This window comes from Labrus bergylta, chromosome 10, assembly GCF_963930695.1.
Source record: "Labrus bergylta chromosome 10, fLabBer1.1, whole genome shotgun sequence".
In the NCBI taxonomy this organism is placed as follows: domain Eukaryota; kingdom Metazoa; phylum Chordata; class Actinopteri; order Labriformes; family Labridae; genus Labrus; species Labrus bergylta.
Window position 1 is genome coordinate 18,823,737 of NC_089204.1, and position 25,819 is coordinate 18,849,555.

The 25,819-nt window shown below is 40.4% G+C and overlaps 2 protein-coding genes across 11 annotated transcripts in view; one reads left to right on the plus strand and one right to left on the minus strand.

Moving 5' to 3' along the window:
• Positions 1-6,656, minus strand: part of phactr2 (phosphatase and actin regulator 2) — a 45,179-nt gene extending 38,523 nt beyond the window's left edge. The window contains exon 1 of one of the 2 annotated variants that reach the window (XM_065959494.1): positions 6,445-6,656. In XM_065959494.1, coding sequence (XP_065815566.1) covers positions 6,445-6,580 — 136 coding nt within the window. In that variant the 5' untranslated portion in view covers positions 6,581-6,656. The remainder of the gene's footprint in view (positions 1-6,444) is intronic. The other variant, XM_020643043.3, reaches the window with a different exon arrangement.
• Positions 6,657-8,187: 1,531 nt separating this feature from the next.
• LOC109990816 (pleckstrin homology domain-containing family A member 1) lies at positions 8,188-24,771 on the plus strand. Of its 9 annotated transcripts, none has more exons than XM_065959187.1 (14): positions 8,188-8,340; positions 12,442-12,661; positions 13,555-13,611; positions 13,738-13,783; positions 16,591-16,688; positions 17,079-17,210; positions 17,646-17,786; positions 18,057-18,125; positions 18,716-18,780; positions 18,922-18,985; positions 19,144-19,233; positions 20,879-20,952; positions 21,728-21,802; positions 22,836-23,206. In XM_065959187.1, exons 1-14 carry the CDS (start codon positions 8,195-8,197, stop codon positions 23,065-23,067), a joined length of 1,509 nt encoding a protein of 502 aa, XP_065815259.1. In that variant the 5' UTR covers positions 8,188-8,194; the 3' UTR covers positions 23,068-23,206. The 9 variants fall into 9 exon arrangements, with proteins under 9 accessions (XP_065815259.1, XP_065815257.1, XP_029135002.1 ...); XM_065959185.1 differs by lacking the exon at positions 8,188-8,340 and adding an exon at positions 11,938-12,194; XM_029279169.2 differs by lacking the exons at positions 8,188-8,340; positions 22,836-23,206 and adding exons at positions 11,938-12,194; positions 22,429-22,829.
• Positions 24,772-25,819: the final 1,048 nt, after the last annotated feature.

The following is a 25,819-nucleotide window of genomic DNA, read 5'->3' on the forward strand; positions in this document are numbered from 1 at the left end:
TCTCTCTCTCTCTCTCTCTCTCTCCACTTCCTTACTTCATCGCTCTACCCTCCCTCCCTCAGTCTCCCTCCACTGTCTACACCTCCCTCCCTCCCCTCACCCTAATAAAGAGCATTAAAAGTTAATGTTTGTTTCCATCTCAGATCCTCCTCCTTCTCCCTCCCAATCTGCATCTCCCCCATGCGTTTATCTCCATCTCCATCTCCATCGCCCTGCCTGTCAAGTTTTTTCCTCCTTCCCCTGGCTGCTGAGTCTGGCTCCTGTCTCACCCATTTTTTTTTTCACTCTCCCTCCTGTGTTGAGGTCCAACAGTGACGTAGGAAGTAAGAAGAGGAGAGAGAAAGAGAGACAAGGAAAGGAGGACTCCATGTTAAGGATTACATTATAGAAACAGAGATGGAAAAAAGAGGTGCATGTGTGTTTACTTTTCACCAGCTGTACTTTTACAGCAGTCAGTGGTCTTCTGCAAACATGAACAGGCCTCACTACAACATTATCAATAATGTAATAAAGTGGAATACAGTGGTTATATGAAGGCTAAAGTGCAGTGGCAGTGATATGTCCACATACAGTGTTATTTGGTGCATTCTGGCTGCCATGGTGATCAGCATTGCATGATGCCTAAACAAAGTAGGTTTTGCAAAATAACCAAAATAATTCTAACAAATTCTGAAATTGATTTAGTCTTATTTCATTTAAACTAAATAAATACTTCCTCCAATAATTGTTTTCATTACTGATTCATCCAAAAAATAAGCATACGCATTTTCATTAAATATATCAAATAGAATATAACACCAATTTGATGTCTTCTGCCACATCAAACGATAATGTAAAAATAGCAAGAAACTGATCTTCATATTAATGCTTCATATGCTTTTTCAAAAAGTTTTTTGCAAATTATTTTAAATCAGAATCAATTTAGTTTTTGCATATTAGAGATTTCTGCTGCTCTCAATGATTCAAAGCTTAGTTCATGTAAAATCAGCTCTGACTGAATCACTTCAAAGCAACCTTAAAGAAGCAACTGTTTCTTTTTTAGTATTCAGCCCATCATTTAATAATACCTGAAGACTTTTTGTACCTGGCTGAGCAAAACAATATTTATTCATATGGGAAATGAATGGCTTTTACCACTGATTCAGAACATCACAGCGCCACAGTGACTTCACACGGATAGACACACAGAATATCAAACCCATTGATCATTAACGTAACATCAGTAATAATCACAATACATAGACACACAGAGAAGCAAAGACACAGAGAGAGAGAAGGGCTCAGAGGCAGACAGATGATTTTTTTTCTTTCTGTCTAACACACACACACACGCGCACACACACACACGCGCACACACACACACACGCACACACGCACACACACACACACACGCACACACGCACACACACACACACACACACACACACACACTACATCCCTCAAGTGTTGTGAAGAGCCTCTCAACACAGTAAATATGTCATCTGTATGCCAGGGTAGGTTTCATGCTGGGCAACACAATTTATGTGTAGCAGCAGTAATTGGCCATGCATTTACCCTTTACGTAAACAAACACACACACTTCCATATTTGTGTATATGTGCGTGTTTGTCAAGCAAGCTTCACCTGCGAAAAGATTAAGTGGAGCAAGACATTATACAAAATGATGATGAGAGGTGACAGTTGACAGTTATGTGTCAATAGAGTGTGTGTGTGTGTGTGTGTGTGTGTGTGTCACATGGCCATTTTGATATTGATTTCATTAGAGCAGCAAAGTGTTGTTTTTGTTGCTCTGTAATCATCTAGTGTTCCTGTTTCTCTTCTTCTTTTTGCCTTTCAGCTTACCTCCTCTCCTCTTGAACTCTCTACCTGACTAATATGTGTAAAATCTGAATGTTGTTTCGGTCACCGTCATCATCTTTTAACCCAATATTCTTAAGTCTTGATAAAATGTCCATTACGCATACACATACACTAACTGCATGTACACAGAGCATGTTAGGAAGCTGTGCAGCGAACTGTTTACATCCTGTTGGTTGCTGAGGCGTTTCAGCAAATATTAATAGGGTTAAAGGCTGATTGAGTAACCGCACAGAGTTACTGATAGTCAGATGGAAGGGGAGAGGAGCCGAGTAAGAGAGACTTTAACTTTAGCCATGGTCCAATGAAATGGCTCTCAACAAACAAGAAGAAAAACAACATTATCTACAACAACAACAACACCCCCCCCCCCCCCCCCCCCCCCCCCCCACACACACACACACACACACACACACACACTTCCTCACAGGGTCAAGTGGTGATTAAAATGACATGAAGTCTAATAGTGTTTTCTCATCATTACATGTGAGAACAACACATAACGCACATCCAAAAACACACAAAGGATCCTGTTTAGAAGAAGCCACAGTCATTTTCTCAAAAGCGTAAACTGCAAATTTACTGTTCCTTTGTTTAACGGTCCAGGCAATTCAAGGTTTGGAAAACAGTCAATAAGTCTAAGTCAGTAAATCATGTGATTTAGAATGTTTTAAATGGGACAACAGCTGGCTTTTATTTCTTCACATCTATTCAGGTGGAGGCGTCAAATAAGCTCGCTGAGTTGTCTGCCTCTTCCTGCACTGTGTTTATCTTTATTAGTGTGACTTTTTGATTTTGCGAAATAAAACAACGTTATAACTTTAGTCTCTCACAAGGGCCTTAAATGAATTCAAGGGTTGTTAGTAGGTGTGTACAATGATATGCTGGGTTCATGTTATATGCTGTGATATGAGGTTTATGGGTTATGCTGTGATATGCTGGGTTCATGTTATATGCTGTGATATGCTGGGTTCATGTTATATGCTGTGATATGCTGAGTTCATGTTATATGCTGTGATATGCTGAGTTCATGTTATATGCTGTGATATGCTGAGTTCATGTTATATGCTGTGATATGAGTTTATGGTTTATGCTGTGATATGCTGAGTTCATGTTATATGCTGTGATATGAGGTTTATGGTTTATGCTGTGATATGCTGGGTTCATGTTATATGCTGTGATACGCTGGGTTCATGTTATATGGTGAGTTCATGTTATATGCTGTGATACGCTGGGTTCATGTTATATGCTGTGAAAGCAGCTAAACATTGTCTGAGTGTGCAGGCAGCAGTGGAGGGGGAAGCATTGCTCTCTGCAGGACATTTAACAAGTAGTTATTGCGGACTAAAAGGGTCTGTAATCAATGTTATTTCCAGAAGAGAGTACCAGTAAGCTGACACTTCCTCTGCTGTTCTTTTCTCCAGTCTTTCCATCTGTTCTCTCCTTCTCCTTATAATCATCCTGTCCTTGCATCCCCTCTTTGCCTCATCTCCCATCTTTGCTGTTTTCACCATTTTCCATTGTCTCCGTTAACCCTCTGCTGCACTGCCTCTCCTCTTGTTGTCTTCAAGTGTTCTCTCCTGTCTTAAAATATCTCCATTTGACCTTTTTCGACTCTACTCCTCTCTTTCAAACTCTGCTGGTATTATGTCTCTTCTTCCCCTCTTCTTTCCTCTGTACTCCTTTTTCTGCCCGTGTAATTAGAAGAGCAATAGAAGCCATCTGGTGGACAGCATGCTATTTAAAACAAACAGCAGCCTACACGCATAACTGATTTCTTCACAAACACATACACAAATGCACATGTGTGAGTGCAGAGGCTTTCCGGTAAGTGCACACCCAAACTATTGCATTAACAATAAAGGCCTATTTAATCAGCTTCTCTATTACTCAAATGAAATCTCTAGAATAAAAATGTTTCTTTTCTTTTTCTTTTCGACAATGATCAACTTAAATATCAGTATTTTTAGGTTTTCTTGACAAATGATTTGACTTATTAACGTTTTTAGAAATGCATATTCTATATGCTTGTGTCAAACTCACCATCTCAGTACGGAACCATATCCATGCTGGCAAGAATACGTGTATGTAGACCAATCTTAAACAACTGCAGACAATGCAGTTTCACGTGTAAGATTAATTATTGTGCTTTCATGGATTTGTTTATCGTCTTGGTTTAAACATCACATTTATGAAAATGTGTTCCTATTATCAGTGTTGTTATTCAGCTTACCTGAAGTCCCAAAAAACATAAAGAATAAAAATTGTGCACACAACTTATGAACATGTGTGCCCAAGATAATTATATAATGTGCAAACAACATATATTGTGCACACAAGTTAGATGATAACTTGTGGGAACAGGATAATTATATCATTTATACAGCATAATAGTCTTCTTTTGCGCTAGATTACTATCTTGTTCCCATAAGTTATCATGTAACTTGTGCGCACAAGAAATATTTTCGTTACTTGTTGGGACTTCAGGGGGCTCCGTAGAAGTGCTTGTAAAATATATGAATAATTTATATTTTTTTGCTTATTGTCAACACTTGACTTATTGTCGACTTGAATAATCTTCAGACGTGTCTCTCTTTAGCTATTGATAGCTTGTGATTTCCCTCTTTTGCTGGAGGTGTGACAACCAGCAAAGAGAAAGTTCCGTTTTGGCAGGTCAAATATACAACCCTTCAGGTTTAAAAATAGGAGTGCTGTAGTTCATGTATTTTAATCAGAGAGAAGATGGGTAATTTAAGATTTTTGTGTCAGCTCCAATCTTCATTTTGGGGCAAAATGAACTTAGTATGTCCTCCAACCGTCCCCATTTGGCTGCTAGTGAAGATCCACTCTGTTACATAGATGTGAAGATGTGAGGGGCCATTTCACTACTAACTGTTCCAGGATCTCTGTTATTTGGTAGATTAGCTCCCCCTGTTGGTTGATTTTAAAAACACGTAATTCTATGGAAGTTAACCTTAAAAAGATCTTCAACTATGATAATAAACAATCAGTGAGATCTGAAAATTGTGGTATCCACATAACTCTGTAATAAATGAAAAATGTATTGAAAAAATTGATATGATGTATCTGACTTTAAATTTCAGTATCATTTAATTGTTAAGCTATGATGCTCTGACATTTTAAAAGAGCTAAAACGGCTGGCAGGAACAGTAAACAACTTTGCATGTCTTCATTTTCTAACTGCTCCCCCCCCCCCCATCATCATTTCCTGTAATTACAACCTCAACATAAACACAGACAACTTCCTGAAGGAGAAATAACTTCTTATATAAACATTAGCATAATCTTTCAATAATTTAATCAGACTGCAGAACAAGACATCCCTCAAGCAGAGCAGTGCATTATTAATAACTTCATGCCTGCAGCACATGTCAGAGCAGGTGTAGGCGTAGAAGCCGGGCAGAGAGCAGCGCTGCAGGCTGGAGGAAGTGGTTACAACCACTCGCACAAGAAACAAGCCTGACATGGCTCAAACTTCTTCGGGCGGTAAAACTCTGACACTGACACTTAAATAAAGGTCTGATGGAGCTGGGTTAACACTGTGGTCAAGGTCTATCAGCCTGTGAGCTGAGCAACCTTTTCTGTGTCTTTTTAAAACCGTTTCTTTAAGTTGATTCACAAACCAGGAGTTGGATATTTTGATTTGTGTATTCAGTACAAAATCCACAACACACACACACACACGAGGACACACACCCCATCCATACACCTCACTTTATGCCACCTTGTGATTAAACTGCAGCCTTGGTTTTTAGTTCACAGAGAGAGAAAAAAAATGTTCCTTCGGGATCCTGCTACACAGAACATCATAAAACTACATGAGACTAAAGAAAACCATTTAATACTTCACAGACATCACACAGGAATACAATGCACATGTGAGCCCAGGTACACACTGTGTATAAATGAACTGGACAGAGTAAATAACTCGCTGTGCAGAGAAAATAATCAACATGTTCCAACTGCTGTGGGCGTAAACATGGGCTATTTCCAGCCCATGGGCTCTTAAGATGAGCATGAGGAAATACTTTTTTCATTTATCTGTATGAAAATGCTAACTCTCTCCAAAACTCTGTTTAATCGTTCTTGGGCAGATGTTTATACTAATTGAGAAAGCTTAGATGAACTTTTCTTTAAACCAAATGTGCTATAATTATCTGTACAAAAATTAGACCTTAGTGATTCATTGTTGAACAATAATTTTTCAAAAGAACAAAACGATGATACTTCAAGGATTGTTCCTTTTGGGGATTTATATCTAAACCGAAAGAAAGAAAGAAAGAAAGAAAGTACTTATTTGAGAGCAAGCACAAAAGAGAAATGTCAGAGAGGACGTTTTTTGTCAAATGTCAGAGAGGAGAGGGAAGAAGGAAACCACTGCTGCTTAGTCAAATAGAGATGTTGTTTTGCAAAGTGCAAATAGTATAACTTGCAACACCAGAACCCAAGAGAGACATGTTTTTACAGAGGATTCAAGTCTCAGGTAGTGGAACTTAATTCAGGAGTATAGAACGGCATTTCCAATATCAGCTTTAAAGGGTAAAACTGTAGAGTTTGTGATCCTACCTGAGCTGGCCCCTCGGAGCCTGCACATCACCCGGGAACGAAATCCTGAGGTGTCACTGTGAGAGCGGTGCCTGGGGAGAGGCCACAGCTGATGGAAAAGCTTCATCTCCCGGTAAGTGTCCCCTTTTTCCTCCATGGTCGAGGAGAAATGCTTAACAGAGATAAGAAACCTGACATATGTGAATGGTGAAACTCATCAACATCCAACACCCCTCTCAGACTCACTCACAATTTTTCCTGCAACAGAGGGGCAGAGAGAGAGAGAGAGAAAGAGAAAGAGAGAGAGAGAGAGAGAGAGAGAGAGAGGGGGGCAGAAAGAGAGAGAGGAAGAGAGATGGGGAGAGTAAATAAGAGAAAGTTTGTGTGTGTTCCTGTGTAAACGCCCAATGCCTCTGCCTCTTGTGGACAGTTTTAATGACTCTACGAAATTGAATCAGTCATGCAGGCCTAAATAGCTATGCCCCATATCTGACCAACTGTTTAACCATTTGAACTTTTATGAAGTTTGACTTCAACCTAAAATCATGCACAACAGGATGCTGGAAAATATATGCCTATACTTTAGAATTAGTATTTTATGAGGCTGTTTATGAGTTTGCGTCACATCACCTCCAACTGGGTTTTTTTTTTCTATGATAATTTGTCCCTTATAGTCAGCTATATTTTCATGGTGTCAAAGCGTGTGGTCCATATTTTCATGCAGCAATACACTGAACAGGACTTGTTGCAAGAATATAAGCAATCACCTCATTCCGACATAAATATGTAGCTTTCACATTTGTAAATACTAGTAATGAAAACAGTAGGCCTATTGTTGAGTTGAATTAAAGCCTCATTACTACACAATGGGAAAATATTAGTACTGTAGACAGACTTAGGTGGCTGAAGGTACTAACCATTAGATGTCGCTAAATTACTGCTCTGGTTGAGCTGCTCCTTGTGTTAACGCCTCGCCACCTAAGAGCTGCTACAAGACAGAGTTCTCACTCTGATTTATTTTCCCAGCAAACAGTTCTCAAAAATAATTTGAAACATGTAGTGTTATTTCTCTTTTTATGGGCCTATAAGACCAGTTAAAACCTAAATGGCTTAAGAAAACAGTTCACAAGTTCAAATCATGCATCCAAAATCGTATCAAGCCTTATTAAAAGCACTAACGTACTGATAAAATCAAAATATTCTCATTGTAGGCCTACCAATAGCCTAATAAAAGTAGGGCCACAAGTGTGTGGACTAGCACATTTCAGAATCATACATACAAGGCATTGTCTTTGGATTTATAGTGTTGCAGCTGGTGAGCCAGATTTCTGATTTCAATTAATTTTTTAGATATTGCTTGATAGGCCTATAGCATATTTGATTGGTTAATTTTTTTTGTATTAATACTCTAGGCTTGTGAAGAAACCATTTATTAAGGCTGTTAATACAGCCTATTGGATTGCAAAGTAGGAATGTCTGCCTCTTAAAGCTTAAAGTAGCTGAATGTGTAAAGTAAAGGGCTATAAGTAGGCCTACCTAAAAATGACACCCCATTATTAGTATAGAAAAATGTAAGTCAGAAGCACAATTTTTCTATTTGTATGCGTTGTTTTGCTGAGGGCTGCTAGTGAAGGAGAATAAATAAAAGAAAAAAGGAGAGGAAAGAATGATAAAATGTTGGGAGCATAATTCCTAATTATCATCCATAAAGGTGAATTAAGCGATAATTTTAACCAACTTCATCTAACCTCGGAGTGATCATCCTCTTAATATGCGATCTATGCCCCACACTCAGAAGCAGCGCTGGAGCTCCTCCGTCTTGGATCAGTGGAGATGGGCTGAAGCAGACAGCAGCGACCCGACGACACCGCGACCTACAGCCGCTGAGTGCAGCAGTTACAGAAGGGAGGACATTGGGTAAGCGTTAACTGAACTGGTTGAACATAATAAACTCATCTCTTGCTTCCCACAGTTAAACGCGGCTGTCATTTAGGAGGCATGCTAAGACGTGTAGCCGATGTGAGCTAGGTGTAACGGTGAACGTGGATGAAAAACTTTTAGACCGTCCGTAGATTATAAATGAGTGCGTGCCACCGACGTGCTTACACCGGATACAGTCGTGTGCTTCACGGTGTTAGGTTGGTTAATATGTAGGATTTAAAATTGTTCTAGTAAATGTGTGGCTAAGTCTGTGGTTGGAAGTAGTTGCTAATCGCAGGCTAACCTGAGCCCAGTTAACTTCAGGCCAACGAGCCAGAGTCTCTTGATGCTGCTAACTCAACGCTTGTTGTGGTTATTTGAGGATTTCACAGCTAGTTTTTAAGGTTTCTCGTTTGTGTGTAATTTAATGTTTAAGCAACTCGAATTGGTGCTACGAACTACATCAGTAGGTGACCACCGTTACACCAAGAGCATCTTTATGTTGCTGTGCTCTTCACGATAAAAGCAGCTGTTGTAAACAGTACCCTGCCCGTCCAAGTTACTGTGAAGGCCACAGCCTGTCACAACCCACTGGCATGCTTTATGTGTTGCTTCAAGAGCCAAACTATGATTAGAAATGACTCTTTTTTTATTTTTTAGCTCTACTGGAAAGACCTGTCCCTCATTCGACCTTCAGTCACAGCCCTTTTCCAACATCCTATCTGGCCCAGAACTAGAGATTATTTTACCATGCTAGTGTTATGAGATGAGAGATGAGATTCAACTTTATTGTCATTACACATATGCAAGTATAGAGTAACGAAATGAGGTTTGGCATCTCACCAGAAGTGCAAGAATCTGTGCTATGTACAAGTAATTACAAAATTTACAGATGTAGACTAAAAGTGAATTATTGGGTATATATGGATGGCTGGATTAATGGGATGCTATAAATATAAATACATGCTATCAATACAAGTATATTCTTAGGATTATGATATACAGATTAAGGTGCAGTGAGCATGCTATACTAGATTACAGATAATATACAGAATATGGACATATTGTACAGGTTATGGATGATACACTCTTATAACCTCAACATCTGAACTTGCTGTGCAGGTCATCCATAGTAGGCCTAACTTGGATAGATATGCATTAAATATGTAAGCCTTCTTGCTCAGCTGTTTGCTATTTCCAGCTGGTGTGTGGCTTTTGATGATTTGGCTGTGGTCTAGGTTCACGAAAGAAAAATATTGACCCTCTCCTGAGCTATCCAGCTGGTCCTTCCTCTTGACTTCTCGTGTCTGTGTGACCGGCTGGCTGTCGTAAGAGCAGAGCCTAACAACAAATGTAAGGTGTCACTTAACTGGGGGAATGTTTGACATCTTTATCGTTGAGCCTTAACTAACCTGCTGAAGAGTAAAACCCTTGAAGTAGCTTTGTATGCCGTGTACTGGTTGCTACTCTGCATTTTCTTTTTATGATGTAAGTGCATCCCTCTTACCTCTTTATTTCCAGTTGAACATGAGCTACACAGGATGTTTTGCTCCTTAACCTTTTCATATAAGCATAAATAGAAAGTTTTATAGATGTACTCCAGCCATAATAGTGTTTATAAAGTAGTTTTGTGTTACCCTGATTTCAGAACTCAAACGGGGTGCCAGGAATACTTAAAAAAGGAACTTTTAAACTGCGTGTGCTTGTTGTGATTAGAGTGGATGGATTCTGTATTTAGTCCTTAAAGTAAAGAGGAAGTTTGACATTGAATATAGGTTAATACAATGATTAAATACAAATTGGTATCATCAACGTATTCTGTTATCACAGGTCATAAGATGGAAAAGCCACATTGTCACATTCATTCATTCATTACCGTCACCCAGAAACCTGTGGTGCGCACATGTCATTTGTTTTTTATGGTCAAATGTGAAAGCAAATATTGGCAGCCTGGGAGTTTGTTTTTTTTATATATATAGTTGTTTATTTGGATCCCCATTAGCTCCAGCATAGTGGGAAGCTATTCTTCCATTGGTTTGCAGTTGACAATGTGACAAAACAATTTACATATCCACATTTTTTATCACAATACACAAACATTACAAAACATACAGTCATTCTACAATAATGAAAATACAATATTATTGTTAACCATAATTTGGGAGTGTTTTTTATTCCAACATCACTCTGAATGTCACTGAAGGTTGAGATGATGTTTTTTTTTTTTTTTTTTTTTTTTAGGAGGAATAAAACAACCTCCAGTAGCAGAGAAATCAAGCATTATAACACCTGATATTTTCTTCGACCTATATCCCCAGTCATCAGCTATTTGAGTCAAGGTAGTCGCTGTTTTTCTCTACATGCATGCTGAAAATGTGTGGACATCATAACATGGACATGGAAACGTCTCCTGTTAAATGTTGCCCTACACATTCCATTGTTTGTTTTTTAGGGTAATATATTCGTGTTACAATTTCAACTTCAATACATTTACCGGTATACAAAAATATTCCAAGTCCACTCTCCTGGCTCGGGTTGAAATGATGGATATTAAACTTCAACTTGAATGTTTATTTCAGAAGCAAACAAACAAGGCAGTACTTCTAGTTCCGGGTTTCAAAAAATGATGTCAGCCAGTGAAGTGTCATTAGAATATTTCAACAACATAGGGTATATCATGGTTGCCCCAGTGTTCAACCATGTCAGGATTTAGTTTTGCATTATCATTTACATGTACTCTGCATAACTGAAATACGTAGGCGTGCGCCTACGTATTTCATTTACAGACTATCTAAACTCAACAGAGACGTCTCTCAGTCTCGGCATGACAATCACTGTTTGTGTGCGCCTCTGACAGTGCTGCTCCTTTTTTTTTTTTTTTTTTTTTCCGGGCCTGTGTGTCAAATGAAATGACTCGTGTAGATGCAGGCGCTGACTGTGATGCTCTCGGCGCAGAATCCATGCACAACAACCAGGTCTTTTGTCCCTGTTTTGCCCCCATCCACCCACACAGTCCTCATAATGTCGTGGAGAAAGAGCGTCTTTATCTGTGCTTTCCAAAGGCTCATCTCAGTCACATATTTTAGGTTCAGTACAAAAAGGACGGCATCTTCTGCAAGCTAATATGACTAGAAACGCAAAGTAACGGCAACACATAGTCTTAAATTGACACATTTACACTCTCAAGACTGAACAGAAGTACTGTAACCATTTACTTTTTTTGTTTACTTTAAGTCACCTGTAGATCTCAGGGAGGTGTCAGACCTCAGCAGGTTAAATATTGCACATTTTGTTCCATGAAGCTCCTGGGGGTGTTTGTGTTTTTTGTGTGTGTGTGTGTGTGTGTGTGTGTGTGTGTGTGTGTGTGTGTGTGTGTGTGTGTGTGTGTGTGTGTGTGTGTGTGTGTGTGTGTGTGTGTGTGTGTGTGTGTGTGTGTGTGTGTGTGTGTGTGTGTGTGTGTGTGTGTGTGTGTGTGTGTGTGTGTGTGTGTGTGTGTGTGTGTGTGTGTGTGTGTGTGTGTGTGTGTGTGTGTGTGTGTGTGTGTGTGTGTGTGTGTGTGTGTAACATGGCTTAGCTCGGTGACTTTTTTTTTTTTTTCTCTATTTGACCATGCTCAAGTGGGTGCTCAGCTGTGAAGGGAGGGAGGGAAAAGAGGGGGCTGGCCAGAGGCTTGCCAAATCGGATGAGAGAGCAGTTGGGGAGGAGATCGCACAGTGTGAGGGGAGCGGAATGCAAGCGAAGGGGAAAAAAAGGAGAAAAAGAGAACGAGCCAGGCTGGGAGGAGGTGGAAGAGAGAGTGACAGTGTGTTACAGGAGGAAAAAGGGACTCTTAAGAGGGAGAGAGAGAGTGGGTGAGGCTGATATAAAAGGATAAAGGCGGGGTTGTGGTTTCTGTCACATGATCCTCTGGCAGGCTGTAGCCTAGTGAGCTCCAGGTGGCAGAAAGAGCAGAGATACAGTAGAGAGAAAGAGAAAAAAAAAAAAAGCGGGAGTGGGACATGCTAGCAAAGGCTCACCACAAAGACAACTGAAACACCTCAATGGCTCCCTTCTACTCCTCACACGCCTGTCTTTCCACTTCCTAACTCTGTCCTTTAGGAATCCTTCCCAGTCAGAGTTGCCCGGCGCCTTTCTCCAGTCCCGGCCCCAGCAGGCCAGGGAATGTCCCGGCGGCGAGATGCCTTACGTGGACCGACAGAACCGCATCTGTGGCTTCCTGGACATAGAGGAGAACGAGAGCAGCGGCAAGTTCCTGCGTCGGTACTTCATACTGGACACACAACAGGGGAGCTTGGTGTGGTTCATGGACAACCCACAGGTAATTACACAGCGCTGTGTTAGCTTAGCTCGTAGCACTATTTCTGGATGAACAAAGTCCTCGAGGTAACTGCGAAAGCGAATGTGTATTATGTGGGTAAACAATTAACATGCAGCTTCAACCAAGCTAGTTAGTTATCCATGTGAATGATCTGCGCTCATGCAACTGCAGGCTACCGGAAAACACAGAGCTAAATTCAGGCTAAATGTTTCACCGCCAGTGAGCCTAGCAAGGTTTTAGGAATACGTATTATGTTATTTTAGTTGGAGCACATATTCCAGGCAAAGGGGAGGTCCAATGTCAATTATGTCTTTTTGTTGAAGCTAATTGCAGATATTTGTGTATATTGGTAAAAAGGAGCATCAAATAATGTATGCCCCTTAATATGATTTATGATTTGTTCTCGTTGGTTGAGTCTGTATAGTGATGCTGATGATGTCACTACATGGACTGTGCTCACTGATACATTAACCCAGTGCTTATCCTTTTCTACCCTATGACCCTGGGTGTCCCAGTTAATATAGTGTGTGTGTGTCTTTTCTTGGTTTATCTAGCATGCTGATTTGGAGATGCTGTATTTGTAAGTGCGCTGTTACATGAAGTATTCATAGATCATGTAGCACAGGAGAAACTTTGAATAATTCAGGCAGTCCCTTTCTTTTTATGGGTTTAGAAAGCTAAAATTTTAATGATGTTAAATCTGGATCCCCTAGTTTCAGAGGCACAACAAGGCTCTGAAATGTACTATGGGGTAGAAAATGTACAGCATTTACTCTTTTAATGTTGACTTGATTTTTCAGAGCTTGATCCTCACTATCCAACTGATTTAGACTTGAGGTTAATTTTAGTTTTCTTTTTATGCATATTTAGTTCTTTTATCTTTTTCCCTGCAGAATCTGCCTCATGGTGCAGACTGTGTCGGCTCGCTAAAGCTCACCTACATCTCTAAGGTAAGGGGAAATATAACAAGCTGAAGCTGAACTGACACCAGCATGAGATCATAATGTTTAAAGAGAATGTATTTACTGTATATTGTTGAAGTGAGAAGCTTACATTTAACCTTTGTTCTCTGCCAGGTCAGCGATGCCACAAAGCTGAGGCCAAAGGCAGAATTCTGCTTTGGTAAGAAAACATTTATTCTCACAATCTTTAAGTTTGAATTTATCAGTCTTAAGTTACTTCTGAAAACTTTACAGGATGTGTAAAGTGAAAGATTGAATGATTTCCCTTACATTTTATTGTATCTTTTCTGTTGCATGGTGTAGCTGATGGGTCTTATATGTTGGAATGTTAAAAAAAAATCCTGCAGTGCTTTGCAAACCTCAGCTTCACCTATTGACCAAGTTTAGTATACTAATATAACCTTAGGAAGCAATGTTTGCTGTCCTTTTCTGCCCTCTAAACTTGGTCAAGACCTCCACATATTTTTTCCTCCGTTGACCCGCCAACCTTGGTCAACAGTCACTGTTTAGCCAACACACAAAGATGCAGGAGGCTGCAGCAGTTGATGGTAGGGGTTTTTGATGAATCAGGTTGTTGTTGTTTTTTCTTTCTATTTAGTTTTTCGTCTCAGATTTAGACGGCATAGATGTTTGGCCACCTGGCATGTTGTCTTGGATCACGTGTTTGAATGTTTCAGGGTAAAGCACTGAGAAATAACTTCAACCAGTCTTGTTTTTGTAATTGTTTCCATATTTTATCGCAGGGAAGCTTTGATTAGACTTTAGCCAGTATTTCCTCATAAAATTACAAACAAAATGTGTAAAATTCCAAAAATAATTTACCGGTAAAAGGAAAAAAAAAAATCAAACAACAAAGATTTTTCCAATTGACAGACTGTGCAATTTAAAGGCTTTTGTTTCAATCCTCCACATGTATGCGAGTTCAATGATTCTAAATCTTATCATGGTGCTCTGTAATGCCAGAAAATAATCAGTTTGTCCCACACATTGAAACATGTTAGACATCAGAATGTATTGTTGTTATAAACACTCAGTTGAAGGAAAAGCCTGATAGCTTAGTTGAGAGAGGGCATGAGGAATCATTGAACTACGGGGATAGTGGCATTTATTCAGAAGGTCTTCTTCTAGTGTTCCACTTCACACAACAGAAATAGGCGTGTAACAAATTAAAAAAAGTGCAAACCTTGGCTCATCTCTCACCCCCCCCCCCCCCCCACAGCCTTATTAATACATTGTGATGAGGGTTTAAATAAAGTGACATAAACAAACGATCGCAGTACCTCTGATACAAGTGTCACAAAGACTGAGGGGAGAGGGATTTCTGAAGTTATTTGATCACCTGGCAACCAGTTCTGAGTCTGACTGATCAAACTAGCAGCTTTCCCCCGTCCTTCTTAGGCCCACTTATCCAACTTGTAAATATTTTGCAGGAAAGACATTGTTCTGGATATTTGTCCTTGTCTTCTGTCCCTGTGTGATCAAAACAGGAATACAGATATTGTACAAAAATGAACCATCATCAGATTATTTAGCAGTAAGCCTCTTATTCCCTGTTATGTTTTACTAGTCCTTCTCCTCCTCTTCCATGTGCTTCAATGGCAGGAAACACTGCCGTGTTCACTTCAGTGGTTGTGTGTGTGTCTCTTGGCAGCATGTGCACAACATTTGCCTTGTTGGGGTTTGGACAGGATGCTGGGATCCTAATCTGAATCTGATTCAAAGATGTTTGAGGTTATTTTTGCTCATCTGTGTGTGCCACATGGTTTACTGACATCTACTAATCATGTCGCTGATCCTCACTTTCCGGCTTCTAGTAGCGAGAATAAAAAAAGGGGTAAAGTTTGAAGAGAAGTTAAGCAATGTTACAATGTGTTTTATGATGGATATGAGTCCATGTCCTGTGTGATTTTAAGGGAGATACAACTGTGCAGCCATGTGAACTTTGGTTCTTGGCTGCATTTCCCAGCAGCACATTGTTTTATGGTGTGTAATTATGAGAAATATCTGATAAAACTCCTCTCGGGTGATTTCTTTACAGTGACCAAGAGATGACTCTTTTCTTAGCTTTTAGCAAACAGATGAGCTTTGTGACACAAACAGAGGGCACATTTGAAGATTGATGAACTTAATGTTGCTCACTTGAATGAAATAAGACAGATTTATTTACAGGGAAGTGGAAGAAATAGAGAGCACTGTTCTCTGAGCTGGACCAGACACACAGAAGAAGAAAGAATGATTGTCATTGTGCCACAAAGTTTGAGCGCTCAGTGTTTTTTTTACTGCTCGTCCCCACCAGATTTACCAGTCCTTTTATTGTTGTAATTTATTCTCTGGGTGATGAAAATGATGTCGAGGAGACACAAGGATGGTTTGAGCTGCAGAATTGGAAGATGTATGGTGGAGAGTGAAAGAGAATCAGTGTGTCTCTGGTTCTTTAAGCTCCTAAGTCCTGATCCAGAGTTAATCAGTATTTGACCCAAAAATTCCTTTTGTGATGAAAATGGGGTTTTGCTCATGTTCTGATGGGAGTGAGGAATATTTAATGGCTGGTAGCTGTGGGCTTTCTTTTTTTTTTTTTTTTTTGTCTGTCATGGTTAAAGTGAGTAGGTGGTGGCAGACTGAGGCAGCTGAATCCAGCTGGCTCATCAACATCCTCATGAAGAGAGGGAGTGTTTCTGGTAGTGTGTGGGAGAATCCCTAGGCTCTTTTTTTTTTTTTTTTTTTTTTTTTTTTTTCTTCACTTCCAGAGAAATTTGTGGCTGTGGATTTCTCATGAGTCTCCATTATAGATACGCCACAAGAAAGACCAAGTTTCAACGCCCACTACATCCTACATCTCTGCACTGCATAATTGACTGTGATTCATTAAAACCAGGAATGATTCAGATGATGCAGCCTGACTGTGATTGAATATAGTTTCACTTTTTCTTTTGAACTGTTCCCATTGCTGTTTTTATGATCTATTAGTCATCAATGCTGGGATGAGGAAGTTCTTCCTGCAGGCCAATGACCAGCAGGACCTCGTGGACTGGGTCGACTCTCTCAATAAAGCCACCAAGATCACTGTGAGACACACACACACACACACAGCATACAGTCTCTCACTGCTTTCTTTGTTCTCATGTTTTATGGCTTAGAGAAACTTTTATTTCTTCCTCTTCTGTAGAAATAAATGAGTGGACTGACAAGAAAGTAGCTCAGAGTGAGTCAGAGGGTGACTAACAGGAAGCTGTATTGTTGCAATAAGTGTTGGAACGAAGGACTGTTTCCATTGTTCTCCAAGAAACTATCTAGCTCAGATATGGATACTCAGTCAGGGTTTTAAAGGTGTTTTAAGTCACCAATGCTAGAAGTTAAAAACATTATTTTAGCAACTTTTAGTATGTTTTTGTCTTATTAGAAACCACCATAAAACTTCTCAACTCTCATGTGACTTTGTTTTTTTCCCCCCTAAGGTGCCAAAGTTGTCTGATGGGCAGCAGAATGCAGAGAACCTCAAGACGTTGCCGGACGTAGTCGGGCCCAAGAAACAAGTCTCTTACAGGACAGAGATCATTGGAGGTGTCCCCATTGTCACCCAGACACAGGTAAACATGACCCACATGAACTGAATCACAAACAGCGCGCTTTTTAAAAAATACTGCATGTTTGGAGTTTGACGCCTGCAGGAACACACTATAATTGAATAAAACTGTATTTAAAAACACGCAAAATGCACATCAGCTTTGCATTTTTTATGGGACAAATATAAAACTCTATAGACTTGACATTTATGAATTTTAATTCTATTAATGATTAAGCAATCAACAGTTTAATCAAAACTATGGAAATAGTATTTGGTTGTATTCTTATCTAAGGAGATACTGTCTGTATATTTATAGTAACAAATGATACTATATCGCTACTATAAATAATAAGAAAAAATCTGTAGTTTAAATCCACTATTAAAATTCTGAGTATCTGCCTTTTTTTATGTATATGGAGCCTACGATTACAATATCTCTTGTGCCCTCATCCTTCAGCAGGAAGGTGGGGATGCTGCAGACAGAGCAGAACGTGAGGCCATGCATCGTTCTCACAGCCAGCTGCCATACTTCCTGGGCAGGCCGACTCAGGAGCACAGCGTCATCAAGTCAGGCTACTGCGTCAAGCAGGGGGCTGTGGTGAGTCCCTCTATTTCTCTACATCAGTACTTCAACACCCATTTCTGGAAAAAGATTGTTTGATAAGATTACATATCATAATCATTTGACAGTAAATGATTTGTATGCCAAAGGAAATACATATTCTCCAGTGTGTGAAATGCCCAGAAATAAAGAGCTTCTCATCTGTACATAGATATTATAAAATCTTTAGAAATTAGATTCCTAACATGACTAGAATTCAAAAATGTGAAAGGTCTGAACATCTTTTTGTCCTATTTTTTTTATCAGATGAGGAACTGGAAACGGCGATATTTCCTGCTGGAAGAAAACTCCATGAGTTACTTCAAGTCAGATTTGGTAATGATCTTTGATGAAGTTATGTGAAGCCTTTGAGGAATGTTTATTTTGATGATATGCATGGCTCAGATGTACAGTGAGGCAAAGTAAGAGGAGACACTGAGCCTCTAGTTCTAACATGTTTTATCCACAGTCTGTGGAATTCAATGCCTGCACTTCACGTGTCCTGTCATGCCCTGTTCCTCCCTGGCCTTTCTTACACACACACACACATACGCAGACACACAGACTGTCCTCTGGATAATGCTGCACGTCTCATACCCTGTCCTTGTCCAGTTTTGCCCAGTTTATTTGACACCTTTATCTGTCTATTTGGTTATCATCAGGCCCCAAGGACACAGACTCTCTGTCTCCTGTATCAAATGGCTGGGTCAAGAAAGTTACAACACTCAGGGATTTAGTCTGCAGTCTGATACTTTGAGGAAAGTTTTCTATCTTGTGTTCCAATGAAACTGAAACAAATCTGGAAATCTTGTTACGAGACCAAATATTGGAAAAAGTAATGAACTTGCAAAGTGTTACGTTAACCCTATGTATTTCAGTTTTCAGGCTTCTAAATATATACTGAACAGTTATTTTGTTTCTTGTAGGAGAAAGAGCCTCTAAGAATGATCCCACTAAAGGAAGTGCACAAAGTACAGGAGTGCAAACAGAGGTATGTAACATGTCCCAGCATTTACCCGTTGTACAAAACAATGTCTTTTGTCCAGTAGGATGGTGTTTACCTTTTCTGATTTGAATGAAGATATAGATGAGAAAAATACGATCTGACTTGTTTTCCCACTTTTAATTGTAGTGACATCATGATGCGGGATAACCTGTTCGAGGTCGTCACCACTTCTAGGACGTTTTACATACAGGTAGGATGTAATCTGGATACCTATTCACAAACTCAAAACTTCCCAGTCTACCAGCAGTCTGTTTTCCTTCATATTAATGTGTCTGTTTTTAGCATCAGTTTTTCTCTCACACTCTTCTCTTTGTTACTCACTGTCCTTTGCTGTAATGTGTCCTCCAGGCTGACAGCCCAGAGGAGATGCACAGCTGGATCAAGGCAGTCTCTGGGGCCATTGTGGCCCAGAGGGGACCTGGGAGGTCTGCAGCCACAGTATGTATCCTGCACTACACGACAGCACAGTGGCACCATAGTGTGATTTCCTTTTATCATAAAATACACTGAAGTGACCGACAAGATCTCATATATACTTTTGGACCATGGCAATAAATTTGGTCTTGACCTAGACTCGATTCTAGATTTAGTAAAGTCAGAAGTATCTATTCATAGGAGGAGAAAAGTAGAGACTTTTCACAACACTGATTTGTATTGTGTCACTTGTTACATATATTTGTTCTTGTTTGTCCTACTTTCACAAGAGCTCACTCCTTTTCCATTCAGAGAGACACCTTCTCCAACAGTGAAGCCAAACTATTCTAGTGTTTGGCTGTACAGTCAAACAAGACAAATGAAGAGGAATTCTGCTCCTTTTTGTCTTCTCCATTTCTTTTTAATGTTCTACGATGTTTTCGTTACCATCCAAAAATCAACATGTTTCACCGGGTATGTTTTGTCTTTCTATATTATGCCCTTGGTAGTAAACAATCAACAGTTGCTGGATGACAGAAAATAAGGGGACTAGAGGTTGAAAGTGACATGCTACAAAGGTCCCGTAAGGCTCTCCTGGTGACAGAATTCCCTGCTTTGATTAAGGGTGGTGAAATGTTGCAGTAAGGGGTAAACGTGCCTATAGGTAACACTGTCTGTAAGGCATTCATGCATTGTACATTTACAGCTGTATTTAGAATTACACACAAAGGCTTCATACACTCCTTCCTTAACGTCTGCTGGCATCGGCCTGAGCAGTCTCTGTTGAGCTGGAAGAAGCTGATGTTCTTCTACAGATGGATAATATGTATTATAATGCGCCCTTGAATTTGATGTATTTTTCCGGTTTCACGTTCTTTCTGGCACTGATTCTGCACATTGCCTGGTCTAAATCCGCTGCCTTTTCTTTCAGTTGAAAGTCGACATGCTCATAAACTGAAAAACGTTTTTGAGATATCTACCATCTTTTTCTTACCAAAGATAAACTCTGCAACACCAGAAAAAAAAAACTTATGACTCTAGTTTTCATTATGAATTTAATTAAACACACATGCAAGTGTAAAACAAGAAGGGAATATTATACTGTACTAAGGGAAAAGGAGAAACATGAACATAACTGTTGAAGTGGCTCCTGCTGAGCTTTTCCAGCCAGTAGTTTGGTATTGCAACAAATCAGTAATATGGACAGGCAAAGGTCCCACATTCCCGTTCTACACACATGCACATTTTTTCACAAGTTTGTTGACAACCAATGCTTGATCAGATTTGAGTACCCACAGAGACGACCAGATCTGTGGGTGCACTACCCGAGTTCAAACACTGTACACAGAAACAGGTGAGATTAGAGAAAAGGATCAGTTGCATAGTCCAGACTGCAGAGGACATGGTGTCCTCTGTCATAGGCTGCACCTTCTGGCTACATGGGAATCATTCACAAAACATCTGCACTTTGTGTTTCTCTACAGTGTGTATTTCTTTCTTTCTGGCTTGATTTTCCCCTCAACTCTGTTTTCCTCTCCTGTGCCTTTTTCTCTTTGTCCTTCTCCCATTCTGTCTTTCTTTCTATACCACATTCTCTCCACGTTCTCCTCTCCCTTTGGGCTGACGGCCCATCTGCTCTAATACTGCTGTGTGCACTGTGTTGTTGCAGATGCGGCAGGCCAGACGGCTGTCGAACCCCTGTATACAGAGGTATACGTCCCGAATCGGGGAGTGCAGCAGCACGTATGTCAGCTCGTCTAAATCCCCCCTCTAAACTATAAGTTCATCTTTTTTTAATACTTTCCTCTCACTGGCTGGCCCCTTTGTGGTTGTCAACATTGTGAGAGGGGTTCGGAACTGATGCTCCTCTTTTTATTTTCTAAGAACCAACCACATCCTAAGTATGGCTGTTATAACCCAACAAGCACTCCTCCATTCACACCCTCGTCCTTGCTGCTTCTGTCATCCACTTCTCCCTCCACCTTTGCTCTTCTGTACTTTTGTCACTTGAAGCTCAACTCAACGTTTGAGCTTTTCCATTCTCTGTCATCAGATGATTTCCAGTTAAACATGTAAAGTAAACTTGTTTCTGTAAGTTTCAGACTTGTGGTGTGCTTGATTTAGCTTCTCTTGCATGTGATGACTATCGCAACAAGCACGGCAACTGAAATCAAGTACATCTGTAGGCGTCAAACTGCTAAAAAGTTATCTTTACCGGCACAGAATGACTCCAAACAGCTGGAATACATTGAAACAAAACCTGCACTCAGTGCCTTCCTTCCTCCCTCTAACATCACCTGCAGAGCTTTTACCCGTCCCCACCATTGTTGACTATGCACAAGTGTAAAGAAAAATATCTTCATGTTTAAACCACACACAGCCTTACACTCGCTGCATGACCTTCCTGATCAGTGTAGCTATGAATACCTCCAGCCTGTTTCTCTCTCTGTATTACTTGGGTACATTTGTCTTTCACACCCTGTGTTTCTCTTCCCCTCATGCTCTGTTATCTCTGCAGTCTGCTGCAGCTGTGTACCTGTCTTAGATGTGTGACATCCTGCTTGTCTCTCCTCCTCCCTCCTGTTCGCTGCCTGTATGTTTTTTTCTCTTCCTCTTACACACGACAGAAAAAAACGTATTTCCATTTTGACCTTTTGTACCTTTCATGTCCTTAATGATTAACGCAGAGAATGCTGAATCCAAAACCCAGACGCATATTCTTTGAGTAGTACTAGTTAAGTGTTATCTGAAGTTTTAATATATGGGTTTGGGAGAACCATTTACATACTTGTATTGTGTGATAATACCAAATAATCAGAAGTGCTGTGAAATGTGAATCATTTTTTCCTAGTGACATGTGGTGCTTAATCTTATGGTCTCTCATAAAGACTCCTAGAGCTTCATTTTGGACCTTTTGGATTCAGCAAATATCAACTTTTAATACATGTGTGGCTCTTGCTTGTACTTGTAGACATGTTAGTTCTAGGAATGTCATCTTTTAATCTTGCAATACTTTATTTATTCTTTGTACATTTACAGATTTGATGTTTCACAAGACTGAAAAATATTGCTGTAGCATCAAATAAGGGAATCAAGTTGATAAATGTGGACTCTTGAAGCGTTCTCTCTTTGACATTTCTCTAACCAACACTCTACTGACTGCTCATTGGCTATCTCTTATGGCTTCTTCTTTTTTTTTTTTTCTTTTTTTTTTTACAGAGATTAAAATCTGACAATGAAAAGTTGTGAAATAATGAGCCACAACCAACCATTGCTTCCTAAACAACTCTGCTATTCCACTGAAACCTGTTGAGACAACCAAAACTAAAACCTGCTGACACTACTACCACTCCTCCTGCTACCTCTTCTGCTACTACTACTTCTACTACCACTACTGCTACAACCACCACCATATCCACTCTCTTGTAATGCTATGTCTTCAGCACCTTCAACCTTCAGCACCAACTCTGCTAAAGCTGCATCAGGCTCCACATGCTGGTGCTAGTTCCAAGTCTGTAACTCACTTTTGCGCTTCTCATGAGTACAAGTATCAAGATTTCATTTTCCCCGCTTACCAATCCTCTTGTCGTGCGCTCTCTCTGTGTCCTTTTCTGTCTCTGCTGCAGGAACACAACAGCCGTTCCACTTTCTACCGCAGCCCCGCGGGGCCCCCCGTCCCTCGCTCGCCCATATCTGCCATGCCACCATGCTACCCAGAGTGGGGCGCTGCTGTCACGTGCGGCACACGCCCGCAGCCTGGCGTGGGACAGCGAGCACTTCATGAGCCTGCTCCCCCGGCCCAGTCACAGCCACATGCCAGCACGCCTGTCCCTGCAGGAGACACGCCTGGCAAAGTGAGCTGCGAGCCACCTGCCACCACCACCATCATCAGTAACTCGGAGGAGTCACCGTGGCGACGGAGGAGCAGCTTTGAGCCCCACATCCCTGAACCTCCGCTGGACCTGGACGACGCTGACCTGCCAGTGAGCGAGGTCTGAACTGGATGTTTAGACTTGATCATCTGCATGTTAGCTTAAGAGTCCTTCGGTCAAGAGGAAACTGTGCGACCGGTGTGCTTCAAACCAAAGCTGTTGTCAGATGACTGTGTGCAACACCACAAACTTGTGTTACGCGCCTTCTTCAGCGTGCTGTTGAAACCACCGATATGCACTCGTGTGCCATAGACGACCTGGTCTTCACTCACACCCCTCTGCCTGCTGCCACATTTACAGTCATGTATTTATTTACTACGAGTTGTCAAACAGACCAACACATTGTACTTGACTTGTCCCTGACTAATGGCGGAGCTTTATTTTAACCTGCTCAGGCACAAACAATGTCTTTAACAGTATTTGTGGGCAGAGGGTGTTTGTGAATTTACTTTGTGCCAAGAAAATAAGGGAGCTTCAGAGTAGGAGCTATTTCCTCATGACTGAAAAGAGCTTTCAAACTGAGGACTGTATTTATAACACCTATCTAATCTACTAATTTACAATGTGGGATCCATTCATGCACTCTCTAACGTAACCTGTGATTTGTTGGTCAGTGTTAAGGATATGGATCCAGCTTAGTCTGAGATCAAATCCTAACTCTAATGCAAATTCTAGTTCTAAATGTTGATCCACGAGAGGATGACCTGATTAAATAATGCAAAACCAAATGTATTGCAACCAACAGCTGCAGATAAACTGAGTTAGTTTGTTTTTTTTATATATATATATCAGAGGATGGTGTTGTCATTGTTATTGACCACATAGAAAAGCAGCTTACATGTCAAACTAAAGTGTGATTTTTTTTTTTTAAAAACTGTAAATCGACATGTGGTAGTTGGGTCAGAGTAATGTGCAGAATTGCGAAATGAGAACTTTTTTGAAAGTGATCACAGTACGTGAATCACTTCACCACCTTAATCAGGCTCTTTACGAATTACATGTCAACAAGATAACACTACATGTCCGTAACCAAGCAGAGTTCACTTGTGTATATTTTGTGATTCATAGTAATAATAACTTCAACAACAGGCCTGGGTCAGTCACAGATGAGCTCAGCAGACTGACATGATCTAACTGAACCTGCAGTCTATTAGTCTAGTGAGGATTATTATACTGTGTAAACACCTTGCAAACCTGTCGGATCAAGGTTTTAACAAAAATGAATTCAAGCTCAGACACTTCTGTAGCGTGTTCTGTAACATTTCAATGGTTCCTCGGATCATCTTTCTGTTTAGTAGTTGTTCTTTCTCTCCAGCCGCTCTGTGTGTCGTGTGTGTGCAGAATAGAGCTGATTTATTTTTTATATGCTTTTAGATGTTTTTTGATCATATTTCTTGTTCCTGTGTTGCCAACCCAGCAGGAGGCAGCTTCCTTGTGGTTTTATTTAAAACTGTCTTAACTGCTAAATAATACACTCTAATCTTTTTTTTTTTTGTAAGTGCCTGTTTTATTTTAGTCCAACAAACTTAACAACAAAGCTATTTCACCCATTTTTACTCTGGTGTAATTGGTTTGAATCGTCTTTATTTATTATGTGGTTGACTTGAAAGAATTAAACAATGAAAATGTGCTCAGGTTTCTTTTGAGTTGTGTGTTTAGACCACAGTGAGTTTATGGGGAGAGGCTAAGAGCTTTGGAGCATGCACACTAATCCATCTCATCCACTCATTAAGTCTCCTTCTGCCCTCTTGTGGTGAAAGCCAAAACTTCACTCTGATGGTGTTGCATTAACATATTCTGGACTTATAGTATGATTGCAGAATTTAGCATTCTTAAAGTATCAAAAGGATTTATTAAGCAAACAAAATACTTTCACTGCAGTGGAGTAGAAGTAGGGAAAACAACTAAAAGTAAAGTACAAGTTCTTCAAAAATTGTACAAGTACAGACCATGAGTTGATGAACTTCCAACTGTTCATTATAAATGCTTCTGGTGAGTGATTGATAACGCCCTTTTGAAATTGTTCATTAAAGAGCTGTGAGATTCGGTGCTTCACTCTTTGGTGTAAGAAAACAGTCTACTTCCGATTCACACACAGCATCATGTAATCCTCACATTATCCATCTCTGCTCCTTATTGGACGATGCAAAGCTTTGGTGTGGCTTCATGTGAGCTATATTTGGACTCTGGAGGGCCTCAGTGACAGCCAAGACATCATTGCAGACTACAGCGTGGAGATCACACAGACCTCAACAGCATCCATCTTTGGTTCCTCATAGATGAGGTTGTTTTCATCTGCGGATTTTCCCACCATGTCTGTGTAATCCCCTCGAGTTTCCACATAATGGCTCTGAGGAAGCTGTATGCTCTCACTGCTAAATGATATGGTGCTCCAATGTCTTGGTTCAGAAATGAGTGCACCCTCTCATTTTACCAAATACAAATAGTCTACCTTGAATTCCTGGGTTACTGGTCTACATCTTTCTGTTTCCTGCAGTCTTGGCAGGAACATTCTGGTCCACATCCCTTTACACCCCTCTTTGTAATTGCCTTTATGGATACAGAGGCTTGTGTTACTCCAAGCTCTGGCCCACCACAGGGGGCCTCGTCCCTCCATCTCCAAACATCCAGCCACCCATTTAAACCATGACCGTTCATAGAACCCGGTTTCACCCATA

Bases quoted from the DNA above. Each gene is read 5' to 3' on its own strand.
- LOC109990816 (XM_065959185.1), top strand. From the start codon at position 11,953: ATGCTCAAGTGGGTGCTCAGCTGTGAAGGGAGGGAGGGAAAAGAGGGG. The intron at 12,662-13,554 runs GTAATTACACAG...TTTTCCCTGCAG, and splicing joins GGTTCATGGACAACCCACAG to AATCTGCCTCATGGTGCAGA. The intron at 16,689-17,078 runs GTGAGACACACA...TTCCCCCCTAAG, and splicing joins ATAAAGCCACCAAGATCACT to GTGCCAAAGTTGTCTGATGG.